The 21,003-nt window shown below is 56.0% G+C and overlaps 1 protein-coding gene and 1 long non-coding RNA gene across 3 annotated transcripts in view; both read right to left on the bottom strand.

Annotated features, from left to right (window-relative positions):
- LMX1B (LIM homeobox transcription factor 1 beta) overlaps nt 1–20,986 on the bottom strand; it is an 80,182-nt gene extending 59,196 nt beyond the window's left edge. The window contains exons 1-2 of one of the 2 annotated variants that reach the window (XM_040482334.1): nt 20,803–20,986; nt 19,791–19,977 (exon numbers count right to left, since the gene is read on the bottom strand). In XM_040482334.1, the coding sequence (XP_040338268.1) occupies nt 19,791–19,977; nt 20,803–20,941 (326 nt within the window). In that variant the 5' untranslated portion in view covers nt 20,942–20,986. The remainder of the gene's footprint in view (nt 1–19,790; nt 19,978–20,802) is intronic. The other variant, XM_040482335.1, reaches the window with a different exon arrangement.
- Nucleotides 14,364–16,448, bottom strand: LOC121035005 (uncharacterized). The gene is made up of 2 exons (XR_005792720.1): nt 16,083–16,448; nt 14,364–15,310 (listed from the first exon to the last, which is right to left on the bottom strand). It is a non-coding gene; the product is annotated as an uncharacterized LOC121035005 (long non-coding RNA).
- Nucleotides 20,987–21,003: the final 17 nt, after the last annotated feature.

Below are 21,003 nucleotides of genomic sequence, written 5' to 3'. Positions count from 1 at the left end.
TCTTTTCAATAACAAAAATACTAATGACCGCTACAGTAACGATAGCTGTATAGGACACATTTCTTTCCCTTGCTTTCTCTCTGTATTCTGAACAACGAGCTTTGTGCTAAATGCTTTACACCCTCCTACCGGTAATCCTTCCAATGACCTGGAGAGGAGAAATAGTTGTACCCATTTTACAGATGAGGAAACTGAGAATCAGAGAGGTCAAGGGACTCATCCAAGACAGCAGCTCACAGACATGGCATTAGGGTGGGATGAGCCCGCACTCTGGAGTGCTGATGAACAAGGGACTGCTGCAGTAGGTAGGCAACTGGAGATTGTGATGGGGATAGTCCCTGAGCCCCTACTAGGTGCCTGCTCCTGGCATCTGTCTTCCCTTGGCTAGACCCCATACAGCTCAGCACGCCGGGGCCCATGTGGTTGCGTCTCCTCCACACCGCCTGCCCCCTTCATCATGAGCTCCAAGGGTAAGGCCCAATCCACCTTGTTCCCCAGGCCTCCCTAATGCCCGCACAGGACCCAACATGCAGGGGGCTCCACACATAACTCTGGAACGCCACCTTCGGAGACTGGCTCATCTAGGCTTCTTGACAGTACTCCATCACCACTGGGCAAGGAGGCATTCCTGGACTCCACCATGGAACTTTCTGGATGCCCCTTCACAGTCCATTCTGCCAGGGTCAGCAGCTTCTCCTCTGGGTCCCCTACCTGCTCTTCATCCCCAGACACACAGGGCTGTGACAGTCCTGTTCACTTTGGCCTCTCAGTGGCAGCCCAACACTGCTTGGAGAAGGGGTCCTTCTGGTTGCATGGGTGGGCTGGGCTTCCTTCTTCCCTCCCTCCCTGCCTTCAGCACATATTGAACACTTACTTACCTGCGGCATTGTGAGCAGGAGCCACGGGAGGATAAGCATCTCGGAGGCCAGGGAGGGGAATGGTCGAGCTAAGCTACGTGACCTTGGACAGCTGATTTCCCTTTCTGCGCCTCACTGTCCACATCTCTGAAACGGGGATAATAACAGAGCCTGCCTGGCCGACCTGTATGGGCTTAATGAGATCATTCCAGTCCTTAACTCAGGGCCTACACAGTACAAAGAAATAAAAAATAAAACCCTTTACTTCCATCATGCTGTTGTAATTGTGTGCAGGGAGGACCACATTGGGAGCAGGCAGCCCTTTAGGAGCAGAGGGAATGAGGGAAAACGCTGGAGGGAAAATGTGCCGGTGACCCCCACGACCTTTGCCCACTTCCTGCCTCCCAGAGGGTACTAATTTTGCCCCCCATCCCAACCCATTCTGGCCCCCATCGTAGACAGCCCAACCCCTACATCCTCAGGGTTCAGGGAGTGAAGAATCCTGGTCCAGCCACAGTCCACGCATGCTGTAATCCTGCCATCCATCCAGTAACCTCCCCCCCTCCCCCTGATGCCACTCCATGCCAGACAAAGTGCCAGGCTGCAGGAAGGCTGCGTGTGTCAAGACCGACAGAGAGACAACCACAGCTCATTCATTCATTCAGTACGTGCATGCCGAGCACCGACCAAGTACGAGGGCCTGTTCCAGTCCTGGGTGTACCCTGGGCAGAAGTTCTCAGACCTCAGTGTACACAGATACCCCTGGAGGGGGGCAGCTAGGAATGATCATTCATAGGCTTCACCCTAAGAGTTTGAGTCCTTCCACAGAGCTAGGAATCTGCATGTTTAATAAGCATTGCAAGACAGACTCAGGCTGGGAGGGGTGTGTAGTGGGGGAATACAGAACCAGAGAGATTTCATGAAACTGATGACTCTTATGCCAAACTTCAGAGGAAGAAGACTTTTCCAGGAGAAAGGATGATGGCATCCTGCGAATACATCCTGCACAACTGCCACGGCCTGAATAAGACCCAGACGTGGACAAATGTCTGAGCGTGTGGGGAACAGCAGATGAGCTGGCGTCTGAGCACAGAGGACAAGGAGGCAGGGCCTGACTGAGGAAGTCCTGGAAGGCCAAGCTGAGAGCCAGGAGAAAGAGGCCACTTGAGAACAAGCCTCAGGCCAATGGCAGAGGGGGGAGGTCTCCTTAGCCCGGCAGGCCTGGTTCTAGCTTAAGGCACCCAGGCCTCCATTCCAAGCCCAGGCCCAGAGCCAGAGACTCAGGGACTGGAGATGGCTACATGATTTGCAGGGCCCAGCACAAAATGAAAATGCAGGGTACTTGTTCAGACCATATTAAGAATTTCAAGAGGGCAACAGCAGAGTATTAAACGAAGCACAGGGCCCTCCTGAGTGTGCAGTCCTCTGGGACTGCACAGGTCTCATGCCCATGAAATGAGACCTGTCAACCATCCAGCCAAGGGGATCACCTTTGCTGGGACCAGCCCAGAGTGCTCAGGACCCCAAGGCCTTGGCCAGTCACCCCAGCTCCAATCCCCAGGTCTCTTGGACTCTCCTTTCGCCCCATCCCCTCCCCTCAACGCTCAGAGAACTGCTTCCTGACATTGCCTTGAGCCTGTCCCCTCCCAGCCCCTCCACTGCCCTCACCTCTGAGGAGGCAGCAGGAGGACCCTCCTGCCAGTCTCCAGTCCCCAATCCCACACATGTGCTGCCACTTTCAGTTCCATAAAGTGCCTCTCCTGTCCTGTCACCCACCTGTACAATAATCTTCGATGGCTCCCTTCTGCCCACAGGATAAAAGCCAAACCCTGTTGCATAGCTACCAGCCCCTGCCCCCCTCTGCAACCCTGTATCCCAGCAGCCCCTAGGCAGCCTCTCCAGCCAGAATCACTGTCCCAGCCCACTTTCTCAGCCCACCAATTTAACCCCTAATATTCCTGCTTCCTGTGCCCCTACCTGGAATGCCCTCCCAAATCCTCTCAGCTCCCACCTCCCATCTCACAGACACCTGCCCAGGGAAACCCAGCACAGATTCTTGCTGGTCTGTGTTATTAACCAGATCCCTACCCACTGCCCTTCCCGCTAACAACAACAGCTCACAGCGACTGGTATGGCCCTTGTTCATGCACCGTTTCATTTAATCCTCAGGACAACCCTAGAAGCTATGTTCTTTGAGTACCTCTGTTTTACCAATGAGGGAACAGAGGCTCAGAGAGGCCGAGGAACTTGCAAAGGGTTGCCCAGCTAGACAGAGGCTGAACCTGGTGTCTAGCCCAGCCAGTTGAGCCCCTCAGCTATTTCTCTACACTTTTCTTTCAATACTAAGCAAGCACCTATGAGGTATCGTGCCCTGTCCTGGCCAAGGCATGGCTCAAACACAGAACTCTAGCAAAGGTTCTGCCTGGCACATGTAACCAAAGCCAGACACAGGCTCAGGCCCAACACAAAGGACTACGGGAGCATCCACAACAACATCAGCAAGAACCAAATACCTAATCTGAAGACATTGCATCTGCTTTCTCTTTTCAACTCCATCATTGCCCTGAGGCTGTTGTTGGTCGTCAACAGCCTTTGAGAGAAGTGTGGCACAGAGAGGTAAAGCATCAAACCCAGGGTCACACAGCCAGATCAAACTCTGAACCCTGAGGTTCCAAAGCACCGGCATCTTTTCTCTGTCTACCTGGCTAAGAATCTTGGCCTCCCAAGCGATCAGCTCTTGGGCCACAAAATCAGAAAAGAGGTCAGCATATTCCAGGCATGGGGACTGAGCCAGCTTGATTTCTATTTAACTGTGCCCCCTCCCCCCACCTGCTTCGCCCAGGGGCTCTCTGAGGACAGGGTGGGCCTACCCCTTCCTAGCCCAGCTTAGCCAGAACCTGGCTGAGCAACTCCAAGTTCCCCAGCTGGGTTTCTGGTAATTAGCTGCTCAGAGATGCACCAGTCTCTTATCCAACACCCCTCGTGACCCCCTGCCATGAGCACTCACCAAGTAGAGCACAGGCTTGGTTCCATGGTACTCCCTACGCCCCAGGGCAAGTTGTTTCCATTTACAAGTTCTTGTTATTACTATCGTTGCTATCATTACTGTTATTTTAATTTAAATCTTCCACATTCAGGGAGATGTTTCTCTGCAGCCACCAGGGCATGTCTGTGGGAGGCTGGCACTTTGGTGACGGGCTTGAACTCTTGCCACGTGGGACGGCAGGACCAGTGGGCGGCCAGCTCCATCCTCCTTCAGGGGTCTGCCGCTGCTCACTTATCAGGCTGACATCCCACAGGGGGGCCGCCGCCCTGCCCGCCCCTCCGGCTCCAGGCCTGCCGACTGGAACCAGACCTGGACGGGTGGGCGGGCAGGGGCCTGTGGGAGGGGGCCAAGCCCTCACCACAGGCCCCTTTGCAGTTCAAAGTGACACACTGAGGCGCTGTCCCCTTCAAAGGGCAGACAGCGCCTGCCCTGAGCTGCTGTACCCGCAGGGCAGGGGTAAAGGTGGCCCTGTGAGGGCTGGTGAACTCCCGTCTACGGGTTGGGTCTGCTTCCCTGTGCCCTGTCCTGAGTAGGACACATACCAGCAGCATGCCCCCCCCCCCCCCCCCCCCCCCCCCAATCTCGGTCCCTCTCTGAACTTCCCTGCTGTCACTGTGTATTTGCAAAGCACTCAGAAGGCACTTGGGGACGGTCATGCATGATGCTGACAATGCTGACGATAGAGATGATGATTCAGTCTGAGAAACAACACCCCAAAGCCAGAACACCTGAGCGTGATTCCCATCAGCTGCTCGCTAGCTGTGTGACCCAGGGCAAGTCACTTAAGTTCTCTGTGCTTTGGTTTCCCTACCTATAAAACAGGGTTAGGAGGGGAGGCTGCCTCCTGCCAAGTAGCCACAGGCACACTCATCCCCTCAATGCCAAAGTATGCCCACCTGCTGTCAGGATAGTTGTTCCTTGTTCGGCCCAAGCGAGAGCCACGGAGAAGGTGATGGCATGGTTCAGGTGCTCCCCACCACCACTCCCGCTCCCAGGCTGAGGCTGAGAAGTCCTCAAGAGGACAAGTCTTCCCACCTACAGATGACAGCTCCGTGCTGTCCCCCCACTAGCTGTGTGACTCTGGGTGTGTGGCTTTACCTCTCTGAGCCCCAGTTCTGTCACCTGGAAACCTAGGTAAACAATGGTCCTTTTGGGAGCACTCACTGCGATCTGGAGTGCCAAGGGCTTAGCCCCGAGCCTAGCCAAACATGTGACCAATAGATGGTAGCTCTTATCATTGCTATCTTAAGCTATGTGACCTTGGGGAAATCAGGGCACGTCTCAGGTCAAGTTTCAATGCTGCAAAATGGGAAATGATACTAATAATGCCTGCCCCAGGGCAGTGAGAAAATTCAATGAGATAATTCCCATCAAACCCATAGGCAGTGTGCAATAAACACTGGCCATGAATTATGAGGCATTCATTCAACAAATAACATTCAGCTCTGGTGCCTGGCCACCACAGGACCCCGAACCCAGAAAGGGGCTAAAATCTACCCTCTTAAAGGATTGCTGGAAGTTTTCTCCTGACAGAATGCCTGGGCCCCAACTCTGGTTCCACTTACTAGCTGTGTGCCCTTGGGCAAGTCACTCAACTTCTCTGTGCCTCTGCTTCTCATCTAAGTAAATAATCACAACATCCATGTCACAGCGCCTTTAAAACCTGTGAAGTGCTGGGGATGCCTGGGTGGCTCAAGTCGGTTAAGCATCCGACTTCTGCTCAGGTCAAGATCTCGGGATTGGTGGGTTCGAGCCCGGCATCGGGCTCTGTGCTGACGGTGTGGAGCCTGCTTTGGATTCTGTGTCTCCCTCTCTCTGCCCCTCTACCTCTTGCGCTCTGCCTCTCCCTCTCAAAAATAAATAAACATTTAAAAAAACATTTAAAAAATTGTGAAGTGCTTAGAGCGGTGCCTGACAAACCATGAGCACTCAACGAGCATCAGCTGTGGTTATTATTGCCGCCGCTGCTGCTGTGTGCTCTCTGGGCCAGGCCTGCCCATCAGCAAGCCCCCTGCAGCCGGGCCCCCTTCTGCAGCTCAGAAACTCGGGAAGTGTTAGCTCCTGCGAGGCCGCCCGAGTATCCTGCAGAACGGAGGCTTCTGTGGGCTTCCTCTCTGGTCTGTTTCCCCAGCAGCTGGAACACTCAGAAAAAAGCTTCCAGCCTGCTGGGCTTGTCAAAGCAGGGCCAGCTTTACTAGAACCAGCTTTGGACGGTAATTTTGCGGTCATAACAACTATTTTCTTTACATACTGCTATAGAAAGGGGAACCCCCTTTTTTTTTTTTTTAACCTAATTGAAGACACCATCAAGCGTAAATATGCTGGAGTTTTTAATAAAAAACATGATGGAGGAAAACATTCAAAGCTCAATAATCAGAAGCCAGTCGAGTAGAGATGTCGCTCCCTCTCCCTACCCCCTTGGCTGTGCTCTGTGCGGGACTGGCTTTGGGGCTGGCAACTTTTAGGCCTATGGCAAAAATAATGAACAGCAGTGAGGCTTGGAGATAGCCTGAAAAATATCCTGGAAAAGAAAAACATATGCCAAAGAGTGTGGTGTAAAAGTCATATTTCATGCCTGACTTTAGAGAATGTTAATAAGGATTAGAACCATACTCCAACAGAGCAACTATCAGTCAAGGCGGGGTAATTAATTTTGCTTCAGATCTCTGCTTGGGCAAATGAAAGCAGTAAGTGTTGTTTCACAGCACAGAGATTCCATCACACTAGAACAACCCAAAGAACTTCCAAAGCTGTGTCCTGATCCCAGCTGAAAGAAACCTGGCTGTTGCTGGCAGCCTCTGCTTGTCTGTCGCCGTGTAGATTTGGGGATCTTTTCCCAATGCTGACAATATCAAACTCTTTTTTTTTTTTTTTTTTTAAATTTCAGGATTGGCTAATAAATATGATTAAGATAACACATCCCAAACCACATGTCCTCTGCTCAGCCTTCAACATGTGCAGTACAGATGTGTCTTCCGTGTACAGATGACCCAGCCAGTTGCTCCCCTGAGGCAGGGACCCTGGGAGACAGAACCCCGAGGGGTCCTGGCAGCCCACTGGCCCTCTCTGGCCCTGGCCAGGCTGCTGGCCTCCCCGTGACCCACTTTAGAGAGGAAGGGCTGAGCCCAGGGTGTCTGGAAGTCAGACACTAGAAGGACAGAGGAATGGATGGTGGGATGTGGCCCTGTGCTCACCTGGTTCTTGTCCCTGCATGTCCCAATTTAGAAGATAAAATCCCCAAATTCTGCTATCCAGAAAGCTTCCCAACTCATTCCATCATGGAGACATGCCTGTTACCCCCCTCAGGAACCAGGGTTGAAGGGCCTTCCCCTCCCAGTGACCTCAGACTAGGGAAAAAAGAGTAAGCCTGTGGCAAAGCCAGAGTCTGGCAGAGGGTTCTAGAAAGAATTGTGGAGTTGCCACACAGACCCCCTAACTTGGCAGTGGGCAGACTGGGGTTCCCGTCCCCCATTGTGCCACAACTGTGTCAGCTTTGAGGCAAATACTAGCCACACCTGGGCCTCAGTTTTCCCCTTTCTACAAGGATCCTGAAGAGCTCTTCATCTGGCACATGCTAAAGCAGTGCAAGGTATGGGTGGTGGGTATGTTCCTGGTGCGCCCACTCTGTGGTCACTGAGGAGGGCTCTTGGAGGTGGCAGAGAAAGCCAGGCCCTTGAAACAGGGCAGGGAAGCCTGGGCCTGTTTGTGTCGACAGCCAGCCAGTCTCCACCTCTCGGGAGAGGGGGCAGCAGTCTCAGACACAAGAGCCCCTCCCAGCCTGACCAAGCAGGGCCCTGGGTTAAGTAGGAATGAGCCTCCTTCTTAGCTTTCCCCTGGGGCTAGGAGGAAGAAAGGAGTCCCTCAGAGTTAGCCAGGCCAGGCAGAAGGGCTCAAGTGGGCGGAGAAGGGAAGGGCATTCTACCACAGGGGTAGAATGAATGAATGAATGAATGAATGAATGTAAGAGGGAGGTAGGGGTCTCCCACTTCCCTTACAGCAGGCAGGCTAGGGGTAGGGCACATCCCTGAGAAGAAGGTCACTAGGGGTCCCTGGAAGAGGGGTACTATGACCTGGCTGAGCCCCAGCTGCCTGCAGGGCAGAGGCTGGAGGGTCTCCTTTCTGGACCAGAGGCTACTCAGGGTAGACACGGAGGGTCAGGCTCCTCCTAAGCTGGGTGGGGTCAGGACCACCTAGTGGAGGAACTCTGTCACCGGCCCCTCACCTCCTTTCAGCTGGGATCGGCTGAGCATTGACTGCGTTTCTGGCCCCCTGTTAAAGCTCAGGCACTGGTCTCCCCGGAATACCCCAGGCGTCTTCCCTGCCTAGCAGCCCAGGCCGGCGGGCCCAGGGCTCGGCCAGGCCGGGCTGATATGAACCATCTGCGTTGTCTTAGGCCGCCCCTCTGCCCACTGTCCCTCTGAACTCGGCCGGTTCCCGCGGGCCGTTTGATGCCTCGTAGGGTCACAGACCCCCGCACACAAATCACCGCCGAGGGGCTGGGGGTGGGGTGGAGGCGCTGAAACCTAATCCGCAAAGTTTGCTCTGCCGCCGGCTCGCTCCTTCCCTCGCTCACTCGACCACCCCCCCTTTCCAAACAAGGCTTATTTTTCTTGCCAAAAAACCAAAGTTGGTATCAAGTGTTTCGAGGGAGAAAGTGTCTCCCCCGCCCCAGCTCGGGAGGAAGGGCCGGAGCTGATGGCTGAGCACGGGATTGCAGAGAGGGCTTCGGGAGGGAACCCTCAGGAGGTGAGGTCCCAGCTCCCGGGTCTGTCAGTCCCCATGCTTAATGGTCACAGACCCCACTGTCTCTGACCCTGCCCTGTCCCCTTGGTCCCCCGCCCAGATACTACTCTCTCCTTCGTGGCTCTCCATCCCTGCGCGGCCAGAGATGGAAGCATCACTTCCTGCCCCTTCTCCCTCCCCATAAAACAGCCCTTGCCTGTCGCTTTTACGAGGTGACACCCTGCTTTCAGCCCGATCCTCCCGCACCCGGAGCCTGGGCTCGGGAGGGAGGAGACTGTGAGCAGTCAGGCGTCTCCAGAGAGCTCCCAGGGCACACTGGGGTCCTTGCGTGACTGCCCCAGAGCACAGACTAAGAGCTTTAAAAGGAGGCCAAGGAGCTGGGTATGTTAGAGACAAATTCCGCCAAAGTCTCCTCTCCAGCTCCATTGACTCTGGGGCCTTCGATCTGAGATGCTAGAAAACTGGCCAGGAGGTAGCCGGCCTGGTCCTCTGGAGGGGTGCAGAGCGGAGCCCCGGGAGCACACAGGTTTCGTTTGCGGGGTGTTGGTTTTGCTTTTGGTTTTTTCAGCCGGTGCAGCGACCCGGAACCACGCCCGGGCCGTTTCTCCGACGCCCGCAGCTTCCGACTGTGCCCGGAGGTGGATGCCGGCGGCTAAAGTCCGCGCCCCGTGGCGCCCGCTGTGCGGACTGGAGTTCTAGTTGTCGGAGCAGGCAGCCCGGTCGGGGCAAGGCAGAGACGTCGAGGGGGCCGGTCGGCACACCCGACTGGGTCTGTGCAGCCGGGGCCGGGGGTGGGGGTGGGGGGCACAGGAAAGGTCTGTACACTGTGGGACAGGGGTGGCGGCAGCAGCGGTGGCGAGAATAAAGGCGCCACGGGCCCGGCGGAGAAGCGGGTTTCCGCGGGGGTCGAACAAAGGAATTCGCCCTCAGAAGAAAGGGGCCGAGCGAGCAGCCGGGAATGGTCAACCCCGGATACTCTCGCAGGAGTGAGAGCGTCTCGACATCAGTCCCAGGGATCCAACGAAATCCGCCCCGCGCAGGACCCCAGCCTGGCATCTCCATTCGGCCTCTCCCTTCTGGTCAATCCCGCTTTCATGGGGATGGTGGGTGTGCACCCCCCAGCGCCACCTTTCCTGGGAAGAGGGGACAGAGTGGCCCGTGCTTTCCGTCAGTGGAGGCAAAAAGTCTCCCCCCTCCCAATCGGCATCTTCTGGTCGTGGCGCCGTTGCCCCCATTTTCCAGAAGCTGACAATTGAGGCTCCCAAAAAGCAACCCCTTCCCCCACCCCAATTGCAACGCCTGGCCGGCTTGGGAGACCCAAGCGCCCTCGGAAACGAAAGTCGCCCCAGGGGCGACAGGCCGGAGCTCCCCTCCTCCCGCAGCCCTCGGAAGGGGTGGAGGGCACACGGTTGTAAGGTGCTCGGCTTCTTTTCTCTGCTTGACATGAATAAGGGGATTAGGACGGCAAGTTTCCGTCGTTCACTCCGTCGGACAAAGGGCCCCGCGGTTAGAGCGGCGCAGCCTCTGATTAAACAGACAGAGCCCTGTCACTCAGCACCAACCTAGGTACTTGTGTTCGTGACATAATCTTATTAGAAGATAAAACCAGCGAAATCCTTTTCATAATGAAAAGTTACATTTAATGGCTGGACTCACCCCCCCCAACCCCTCACGACCCTTCCCCCCTCTTCCCGTTGCTGTTGGATATGGCTCGCCTGTAATTGGCATTTAAAGCACCAAGTCCGAGAGAAAAACGGGGTTTAGGGTTTTTGTAATCCCCCTAAACTGTCTTTGTTCGAAATCTCCACAGATACAAGTCTGTTAAGAGTAAATATTTGTGGATTGATACAACCACATTTCCCCCCTACAAACCAAATCTGAAAAACCTCTGCCCTCCCGCCGCGCACGAAGGCCAGGGCGCAGGAGGGAGGGGGCTGGGCTCGGCCGGAGCGTCTGTATCGGGAACTCTGCATTTGGGGTCACCTCGCTGCCTCCAGGAGCTGAGGGACTTTGCACATTTCTCAGGCGGGAGAAAGGTCTTAGATTCTTTTTTCAATTTTCTGTGCTCTCGATAAACAAACCTCCCGAACCCGCTGCTTTTGGGCCTGCCCGAGGGGGTCGGCGGGAGGGCTTGGGGAGGGGCGAGGGCTTTGCTCAAATCCGAAAGAAAATGCAAACTCTCTCCACCGGCCTCTCTCCCTTCCAGCGGGTTTAAGTGGCTCCGAGAGGACTCGCTCCTCCTGGATTGTGGAAGACCCCACCCGGCACGGCGCCCCAAGTCCAGCCTAGGAAAGCACCGGGAGCCACCAAGGGCCCCCGAAACACGAAGGAGTCCGAAGGTTGCAGCAGGGGCCCGGGTTCCCGGCTCCAGCCCAGCCCGTCCCAGGATCGGATTCCTTCATAAATCAGCGGCTGGGTGAAAGGGCTGCGCTTTAGAAAGGGCAGGACCGTGTGCGCGTATTAGAGCGCGCGGTTCCCAAATCCGGGCTAAACCCCTGGTGACACCGAAATTCATCAACCGCTGCTGGCGCCCGCGGCTCAGCTGAGGAGCCCCAGAGCCTAGGAGCTTGTGCACTGCGCTGCCCGACTTGGGGAATGAGAAGAACGAGGGGCAGGAACCCTCCAAGAGGTGGGCCTGGAGGAGGGCACGGGTGGAGACCTCGGGAAGCCGCCCCGCCCGTGCGCGCCTCTGGCGGGGAAGGAAGCTCACCACCGGGGAAAGGCAGTTATTCTAACCTTTTTCCTTCTCTGGCAAGGGCTGGCCCTACACGGACATTCTAGTGCGAAGAGGGCAGTGACCCCCAACCCCAAGCCCTTCCAACCCTGCGGCAGTAACCGCCCCCACCCCCACACCTTTCAGGCTGGGTGCTCTAAGGAGAATCACAGTTGCCCAGAGCAGAATCTGGGGCTTCAGGGAGAGAACTTGAGGACTTAGGGATGCCATCAGCTTTGGGAGTTAGACCCACCTGGGAAAATTGTGCTACAGAGAAACTCTGGACCTGAGAGAAGTTACAACTCTCTCCACCTCGGTTTTCTCACCTATCCAGGGACCTAGAGCAATAAACGTCAGTACACATCGCAGCACTCAAGAAATGTCCGTTCCTTTTCTTTCTAGATGTACTACTTCAGCCTGCCCCTCTGAGGTCAAGAAGGCTCTGCTCCTGGGAGTTCACAGCTACACTGGCCATGTTCAAGAGTAGGCTGGCTAAAGGCAGGAGGACCTATGTGCCTCAGTAGCAATGGGGAGTCATCCAGAGGCTGCTGCCTGCCTGCCTGCCTCCAAGGACCAGTTTCTGACAGCCAGACCTGTCCCATTACCTTTTCAAGGGAAAAATTCAAACCACAGGCCACAGACCTGGGTAAGGAGCAGGAGAGGGGTGGGCTAGGCCACTCTGGGAGGCCTGTTTAGGAGGCTACACTCTCTGGGCCTGCTCTGAAAGGCAGACAATGCATTCCTGCCAGGCAGGGCGTCTCCAGCTCACTTCCCAGGCAGGCAGGCAGGCAGGCAGGAAGGAAATATACATTGACTGAGTGCCCAATGCAGGCTGGCACCTTTGGGTTTGTTTCACTTTATCCCCAGAGGTTGATCCCCTTTATCCTGTGAGATTGTAATTATCACCCCTGTTTCACAGAGGAGGAAACTGAGGCTCAAGAAGAGCCTTACCTAAAGGTCTTTGGCTTGTGTCACAAGAACCAGAGACATTCTGGATCCCCGACCTGGACTTGCAATTTTGTACTTTCCTTTGAGAAAGTGTGAGAAAATGTGCCCCACCCAGGAGGCTCTCCATTCTCAGGAGGTGGCTCCCAGAGCACCTTGGTCCTCTCCATCTCCACAGGCTCGGGCAGCTCCAGGCCTGGGCGGGCGCCCAGACCCCGACAGCCCGTAACTATGGCGATTCAGGAATCACATGACAACAGTCACGGAGTCCCGGAGGAAACCAGGAGGTGGGAGAAGGGGGAAGAGCAGTCACACCCAGCTTGTCCTGACCCACGGCTCCTGCTTCTCTCCCGTCACTGCTTCGCTAGCCCCCAACAGAGGTGCCCGGGGGTTGGGGTAAGGGGAATCCTGGGCATCCGGCGGTCCAGCATGCTATCTCAGCTTTCTGCATCTAGCTGGCAGCTCGGGGGTCTCCTCACGCCTGCCAGCCCCGGTGGGCACCTCTGTTGCTCCCAGCAGCCCTCAGAACCCTCCCCGGCTGGCAGCCACCTCACAGTTCCCAGGGAAACCTCTTAAGCACGGGCCGCCAGGAAGCAAACATCTTTGTTTCTTCTGGAACCAAACTCCAGGAACTAGGTTTTTCCTTCAGCAACACTTCCCCCAGTTCACCAAGTGCAGGGCCAGCCAGGTGCTCTGCCATCAGCCAGCACACTCGGTCCGGGGGCCAGTCTGAGCCAGGCTCCCGATGGAGACAAAGCCCCCCCCCCCCCCCCGCGCCCCCCGCCCCATGTACTCACATATCCCCCGGACCCCTGTACTCCCCACAACCCCCCTTCAGGGCCCCAGGGTTGACAGGGCAGGTCCAGTGGCTGCCAGTCAAGAAGCCAAACAGAAATGGATACAATATTGCCCCGGGAATAACAAAGGAAGGGCCCTCGCAGAAATTTATTTGTTCTGATCAGGCGAAGCAAAGGTAAAGGGCAGTGAGGAAGTGCTGTCAGCCAGGCCTGAAACCCAAGAAAGTTGCCATTTGGAGCACAGTGGCCCCTTATACCCCACTACTCCACAAGGCAGCAGTAGTTAAAGCAAACACAGGCCCTTCACTGCCCCGTCAGTTACACCTTCCCCCCAAAATTACACAAACCTTGAAAGATTTTTCTGAGAGAAGATGGATGCTTCGGGAGACTTGAGGTCAAGGCTAGGCTGTTTAAAGTATATTATTAACAAATAAACATTTACTGCAAAAAAAAAAAAAGAGAAAAACCCTATAGGCCACGGGGGAACCAAATCATGTTGCTTTTGGCTTCAAATGACAGGAGACATTTATGACATGAATGGAGAACACCAGCCGGTCGATGAAATGGCAAACGTCTGCCACTTTGCTTCCTCTGCCTTCGCGAATCAACTTTTTCAAATATGGTTTTCAGCCTTACCCTCCCCTCACTACCACCGCCTCCCCACTTCTGACTGCAGTAGCAATAAATATATATAATTTTGGTTTTGCTCTCTGCTGCCATCAGCACAGAATCTGGGAGATGGAGAGGGCTGGGTCAGCCAGAAAGCCAAGAGTTTTGGGTCCTCCTGCACCCCCAACTGACTGACAGCTCACACGGGCTCCTCGGATGAGTGGACCATCCCTTTCTTCCTCCCTCCCTTGAAGCTGAGGCCTGATTGCGGTGTCCAGCGAATTGGAAGTTATAACTCAGGTCGCTGAGTGTATCCTCCAGTCCTCAGCCTAACTAACGCCAAAGTAGGACTGGGACTCCCCCCCCCCCATTCTGTTTTAAAACCCTCATGGCCACAGGACAGAGGAAATTCCCTGGGAAAGAACTGCCAGCCCATCATGGACAGGACAGACCTCTGTGGGCTGGAGGATCCTTCTGACCACCTGAGCTGGTGTTTCTCTACCTTTTAAACCTCATCTTCTGAGAAAGGTACAGATCCCTAGATCTCTTCCCCTCACGTTCCCCCTCCCCCCCTTCTGAATCTCCTCCTCATCCTCAGAGATGTCAGCACCACCCCCCACCATTTGAATCACAAAAAAACAGTAAGCACGAAGGGTTTTCCAAATATGAAATTATACTTCTGTGTAGGATTTTCCAAGCTGTACTCAGACTAGAGATTCCAGTTGCTCCCCAGTGGAAAGATCTTCGCTCTGGACCAACTTCCACTCCCTCTCACGCACCCCTGCCCCAAAGAGAAACAGGCCAGAACACCAGGCTCATCCTGATACCTGCCCTTCCCGATCATGCACAGGTGGCATTTGTCCTGATCTCTACAATCAGTTTTTCTGCCTCTCTGGAGGTCGTGAGGACGATACTGGATACTGGATCCCATGGAGTCTGGAACACTTACTGCAGCCTCACCAGATACCTCGTGCTATCCTTCCAACCACCCCGGGATGTTGTATCATCACTCCTAATTTGCTGATGGAGAACCTGGGGCTCAGAGACAGGTCGTCACTTGGCTAAGATCACACGGCTGCTGAATGGTGGGGCTGGGAGGTGAATCCAGTTCTGTCTCAGAACCTAGAGTTCTTTTCATCACTGAAGGAGTGTTGGCCCTCACAGTGCCCCACTCAGGCAAAGGGAGCGATTTTCCCAGGGGTGCTCCTCATCTTCCCTGCACAGAGAGGTTCACGGCAAGCCTACCATGCCAGCTGCACCTTTCTCTGGCATGGAACACAGAGGCAGTTTGGTATGTCTTCAGCGACAAGACATTCTTGCCACACTGATGGTGATAATAGCGACAACAATAATTTCCAGAGTATTAACAACATGCCAGGCAAGATGCCAGGTCCTTTGGGGCATGTTATCTCGAATCCTTATTAGAATCCTTTCTCCCAGGTGGATATGTCCCCATTTTACAGAAGCGGCTCAGGTAGATGCCAGGACTGTGTGGCCCTAAGCCTGGCTCCAAGGGGCAGGACGGGAGGGAGCTGAGGGTCGACAGTCACATACCCCAGAGGAAAGCCTCACAGCCTTCTTCTCCTACTCAAGAAAAATCCTGCAAATAAATTAGGCTGCGTTAGCCCAGAGCCTGGGGAATACAGGGTGAGCCAGGAGTCAGCTATGAATAATGCCTCCGTTCAGCAGCAGATGACCGCAGCTTCAGGAAGCCCTTTGCTTACTCTTCTACCTGCAATCAGGGTGCTGGCGGGGGGGGGCCCCCCAGTGGGGGGTGCTTTCCCAAGGGCCAGAGGTCCCCACACTCGGGCTGACACGGTGAGCCCTTCGGCCCTTGAAGCCCCAGGAAGGACACTACGGAGACCTTTTTATGAGGCAAAGCGCTGGCTTTGCCTTCCGAGCAGACCCATTTCCAGGACAGGCCCTCTACCTCAGGGTGTGGGCCGGGATGTCTGCCGCTCCGGGTTAGATGCATGGGGGCCATGCCAGCTGGGATGCCTACTGGTAGAGGAGGTGCTGCTGGTAACTGGCACCCCGCAGTAAGGCCTATAGGAGTCCTTCCAAGCTGGGAGAAAGAGCAGGCAGAAAAGGCTGGAGCCTGACTTTGCTCTCCCTGGGCTGTGCCACACCCCTACTGTGCCAGTGCTGGGGCTCTGAGGAGAGGTGAGCCTCCCTGGAAGGCCTTTCCCGGTGTAAACACTTCCAAGGAGAGGAATGCGCTGGAAAGAGCCAGGTTGGGCCACTGTAGCTGCAGCCAGCTGGGGTGGATTTACCAAAAAACAAAACAAAACAAAACAACCCACCCCAGGACTCAGTTTTTTCTGAAACTCCAAGTCTCGCTGCTCCCCCTTCCGCGGGTGGGCGCATCCTACCTGGGCAGGGGAGCCCAAGGGGACCCTCGCAGGCTCAGCGGAGCCCTGTAACTCTGCGTGCCGAGAGGCGAGGCCGCCCGGGCAGGCCCGGCCGGCGGAAGGGCGCCGCCAGCCCAGGACGCCGAGGTGGGAGCGTGGCCCGAGCAGGAGCGCCGCGTCCTCCGGCGCGCGCGCAGGCTCCCGCTCGCACACCAACGAATCTCGGGTCGCCCGGCCTGGGAGCTGTCTTACAAGCGATTAGACTCCATTTTGTGACAGATTTTTGGACTCTCCCACCGACCCTCCCCCCTTCCGGAGCCTCCTCCAGGAATTCGCCACCTCCTCAGGATAGAAACGCTTTCCAGACGAGCGACAGACGGCAAGAAAGGGGACTTACATAATTCTACTTGGCCAAAGCCACCAAGAAAAAAAAAATGGGGCGCGGGGGGGCATTATGTTGTCATTAAAAAAAAATTTTTTTTTCATGTGTTCTCAGGAGGAGGAAGGAGAGAGAGGTGTCGTGATTTTGCGTTTGGAGGCCCCGTTTCCTCCCGGCTCCTAACCTGGTTTTCTGTCGGAGGAGCTCCGGCTGCCGAGGGGCCAGAGCCTCGGGCGCAAAACGATCCGATGCCCTCCCCCCGCCCTTTTAAAGAAAGAGCCCTCCAGAAAACACGTACGGAGAAAAAGCAAACTTTTCGAGTTACGCGTGAAATTGCCCAAATGCCGTGGCCCGCGCGCTCTGTTGCATCCGTCCAGGACGTGCGGGTGCATTTTAGCAAATAGTATTAAATGTGCCCGAACGTCAATTAATCACCCCCGTGGTGCGTAAAATAACGTTGCGCTTCTGGGTGTCCCGGATCTTGAAAACAAATCGAAAGGAAGAAGAGACGCTTAATAAAAATAGCAACCTCTTTCTGAGGACCGAACCCCGCAGCTCCTCACCCGGCGAGGACATATTTTTCAAAAGTTACTGGGGGGCGGGGGATGGTGTGTTAATTTCCCTATACCGCTGACACACAGGCTGCACAAAATCGAGAAGGCACGTTTCTGCGCCCCCTTGCCTGGATTCTCTCTTAAAAGCATTATACGCACAGATGCAATAAATACGCATCTGCGATCCTCAAAGGAAAAAAATAAATCGTGAAACACACTTTTATTGTGCAAAGAACATCGCTTCCCCAGTGAGCCCCTGCCTGCCTCGCTGCACTGGCTCTCCCTGAGAAACGCTGAGGCGAGACCCGCCCGGGGTATTTGTCCACGGGATTGTCTTGATAACAACCCCTCCTCAGCCCCCAACTGGCCGGCCTAGTGCAGATACCTAATTGGCCTTATTGGAAGAAAGAGGGGGCGAGGGAGGAGGAGGGCACCGTGAGGGGCGTGAATAATGCCCGCCTGGAGGCTGCCGCCTAGCTGGACCCAGGCTCGGAACTCCGGACCTGCGGTTCGCCCAGCACCAAAATTCCCCCGCAAACACATCCCGACTGCATTGAAGCATCCAGCTCTCGGGCGCCTTGTTTCTTTTTTAAACAAATATACTTTCAACAAAGCCATTGCAACTGTTTAATTGTTTCGTAAAATTAGGAGGTGGACCGCTCTGCTCTAAGGGAACATCCTGCTCAAATCTTGTGACTTTAGAGTTCTGTGCTCCGAAAAACCAGGGGGCATCATCTCCTTGTTTTAAACACAAGCTCCATAAAGGATTGAGGGGGAGCGGAAGAGACCTGGCAGATATGTATAAGAGGCTGGAAAGGGTCCTTCCAGTATGTTTAAAAAAAAAAAAAAATCCCCCAAATCTGCACAAATGCCTTGGAGGGCCATTTCCAGTTTCCTCGGCCTCCTGCCCCCACATGTTGAGTCATCCAGGCCGGTGGCGAAGCTGGAAGAAGCACTGCCAGAGCTGAGCTAAGGGTCAGGTAGGAAGAGGTGCAGGCCAGCAGGACATGGGTAGGCTGGAGGCTGGTGAGCCCTGCCCCTCGCCCAGACCAAAGCCCCCAACCATATCCACCTCAAACTACTTTCCCCATTTTATTTGTGCTGGTCTATGCCTGCCTGTGGTAGAGCTGACTGGCGGCCACACTTTCTCCCGGAACTGGAATCCTATCAGTCCAGGCACAGCACAAACTCGACCAACGGCAATGTGCCTGATTTGGGGTGCTCCAGACAGAGAGAGAGAGAGAGAGACAGAGAGGTCTCGGCTGAACTCTGGGATCAGCAAAAAAAAGTTGCCTCTCTGAAATGTACCCCAATTCCTGTCGGCAGAGCCCCCAGTGGACAAGAAGAGCAAGGTGCAAAGAGCAGGTCCTCTTGGACCTCCAGACCAGGGGAGCACAGCCAGGTTAGGCACTGCTGTGGGACTCAGCCAGAACCTTTCAGTGTAAGAACCTAATACCTTCTTCAGGGCTCTGGCTTGCAGCCCGCTATTTCTAGGTCTCAGCCAAGCAGCTAGAGAGATGGAGAAGGGGCACCCCAGCCGCTCCACTTCCCATCGGGGCCTGGAATTAGGAACAGTCCTTGGGCAGCTAGGGAGGCTGCAATCATCACAGGCATTGGTTAGCCTAACCTTTTCCTGGAAGCTTGGGCACACACAGCCCCTTCTGAGCCCCGAACCATCTGAGAGCCTACCCACCCTGCACGCCCATCTAAAAGGGTCTTCCAGGTCTCACTAGAAAGTTCTCGAAGGCACCCACACTGGTCTCCACAATGCCTCCCTGGGGATCCCCACACCCCCTTTTCGTCTGTTGCTCCTCTCTGCCTCCCTCCTAATCACACTGCCAGGCACAAAAACCAGAGGGTCAAAAGAAAAAGCCTGCTTTTACTCTTAACTGTCCCAGCACCTTGCAAGCCAAATCCATAGTCTCAGCTAAAAACAAAAGTCAGTAGGTAGGGCTCAACCCATAGTCTCTGGACTCAACCCTGAGGCTTAGGCTATGCCAGGGCAGAGCAGACCACCCCCTTCTCCAACACAAACACTCTGCAAGAAAGAAGGCCTGCTGGGGAAGGCTGACTTGGGCAGTCCTTCACCATCTGCCCCCCCCCCCCATCCCCGACCTTCCAGGAGCCCCAGATTGTGGTTTGCCACCTCTTGAGGTCCTCTTCCCAGACAGCTTCTTCAGCCAGCAGGAATTTTAAGTGAAAAATTCCCGCATGGAACGGTTTGAAGAGAATGGACAGACACCCTTTTCTATCAGGGACTAAAAGTACAACAGGCAGCAAGGTAGGAAGGAGGCATCCCCAGCTGCTCGGGGAGTTCAGCACCCCCCCCCTCCCAACTCCACTTGCTTGCTCCAGGAATCCGAACCCCCCATAAAACCCTACTTTTGGGAAGCATACCGCCAAGGCCTGGCTCCCTAAAGCACTGTTTTCGTTTGGAAATCAATTCTTGGTCCCCAATTTAGGCCTTGGTGGGGTCAGGCCCTGTCCCTGGACGGAGGGATGGTATCCCCTAGTTGGCCAAGGGCCTTGTCCTGTACCCCAACCAGTACAGGTTTCCGGACAAAAGATGGCAACTAGGGACCGCCGCAAGCTCCCGGCCACCCCACCAGTGGCGGCCAGGCTGGGACCGTTCGTCCCTGCCGGGAGACGCGCAGCCTGCGCAGCCCTCGGAGCTGACGGGCCCAGCGGCGCGCAGAGCCAGCAGTTGGGCTGACACGGGCCTGGCCTGGCAGTGGGGGCGGCCGGGCTCGAGTGCCCGGGCGGCGGCGGGGAAGGAGGAGGACGAGAGGCGCTTACTGTTGGTAGTCTTGTTTGCAGTACAGTTTCCGATCCCGGAAGTAGCAGCTGGTGGTAAGGGCTTGCTGACACGCCGCGCACTGCAAACACTCCTCGTGCCAGGACGATTCGTTGACTCGCATCAGGAAGCGGTCGGAGATGGGCCGCTGGCAGCCCTCGCAGACGGCGGGATGCGGGCAGTCGGAGCCTGCAGCGCACAGGGCAAGAGCCGGGCCGTCAGCGCCGACCAGCCTGGCGTCCCGGCCGCGCGGTGCCCACAGCCAGGGCCCCAAGCGCGAAGGCAACCCTGGAGCGCCGCCCGCCGCCTGCGCTCCCCCGGCCGCCGCACCGGGGGCCGGGCAGCCTCCGCTGGTTCGTCCCAGCCCGCGGACTCCCTCGCGGAGAGGCCGCGGGTCTCGAGCCTTGGCTCGGCGCTGCAACTCTCCCTTCCTCCGGAGATCCAGCGCTTGGTGTTACTACATACGAGAACCCGGCAAGGCGCGGGGTAGCCGGCTGGGACCGAGGCAGGCGAAGTGAGGTTGGGGCGCTTGCTGGCTGACACGCCCCACGGTGGCATTCATGGTCTTCTGCCCCCAATCTCCCCAAAACCCAGGTGGCCCAAGGGACATTTTTCTTTTAGAGGCGCCTTCCATCAAGCAGCCTGGCACCACTCCCAAGCTTGCTAAGGTGACTACTTGGGTCTTCCATCACCCTTGCCGTCCGCCTCCTGCCCCCTCGGGAGTGGCAGCTCCAGCACCAAGGCCCAGTGAGGATGGTGGGTGGCAGCTGGAGCTGTCCTGGCCTCCCTCCTCCTAGGTGGTGCTCCTGCAAATCTCTGTCCCTCCAGCATGCCTGTTTAGGGGTGCCTGTTGCCCCTCTAGCGATCACTGCAGGAGTCTAGTCTGTGTCCCCCGCACCCCCATGTCCTGCAAAACATTTCCTTATTCCGTTGGTCTAGACGCCTGTGTCCACCTCGGGAGGATGCCCCTGTCCCCTGCCCATGACCACTCGGGCGTTCTGACCCCGCACTCACCCAGCAGCACCCCCAGAGTGGCGGGCCCGGGGCGCAGGGCGTGCTCCTCCATCTTGATGCCGTCCAGCATCTTGGCGCAGTCCGTCTGCCCGCGGGGGAAGCACCTCTCCAGCGACTCGGGACCTGTTGCTATATCCATGGGACGCGGGGCGCGCCGCGGGCCCCGCCGGCCAGGGTGCTCGCCGGCCCGCCCGCCTGCCC

The sequence above is a fragment of the Herpailurus yagouaroundi genome, unplaced genomic scaffold (assembly GCF_014898765.1).
Source record: "Herpailurus yagouaroundi ecotype Mexico unplaced genomic scaffold, PumYag 160, whole genome shotgun sequence".
Taxonomy (NCBI): Eukaryota; Metazoa; Chordata; class Mammalia; order Carnivora; family Felidae; genus Herpailurus; species Herpailurus yagouaroundi.
The sequence above is the reverse complement of the archived record's forward strand: the minus strand, read 5'-3'. Positions and strand labels throughout refer to the sequence as shown.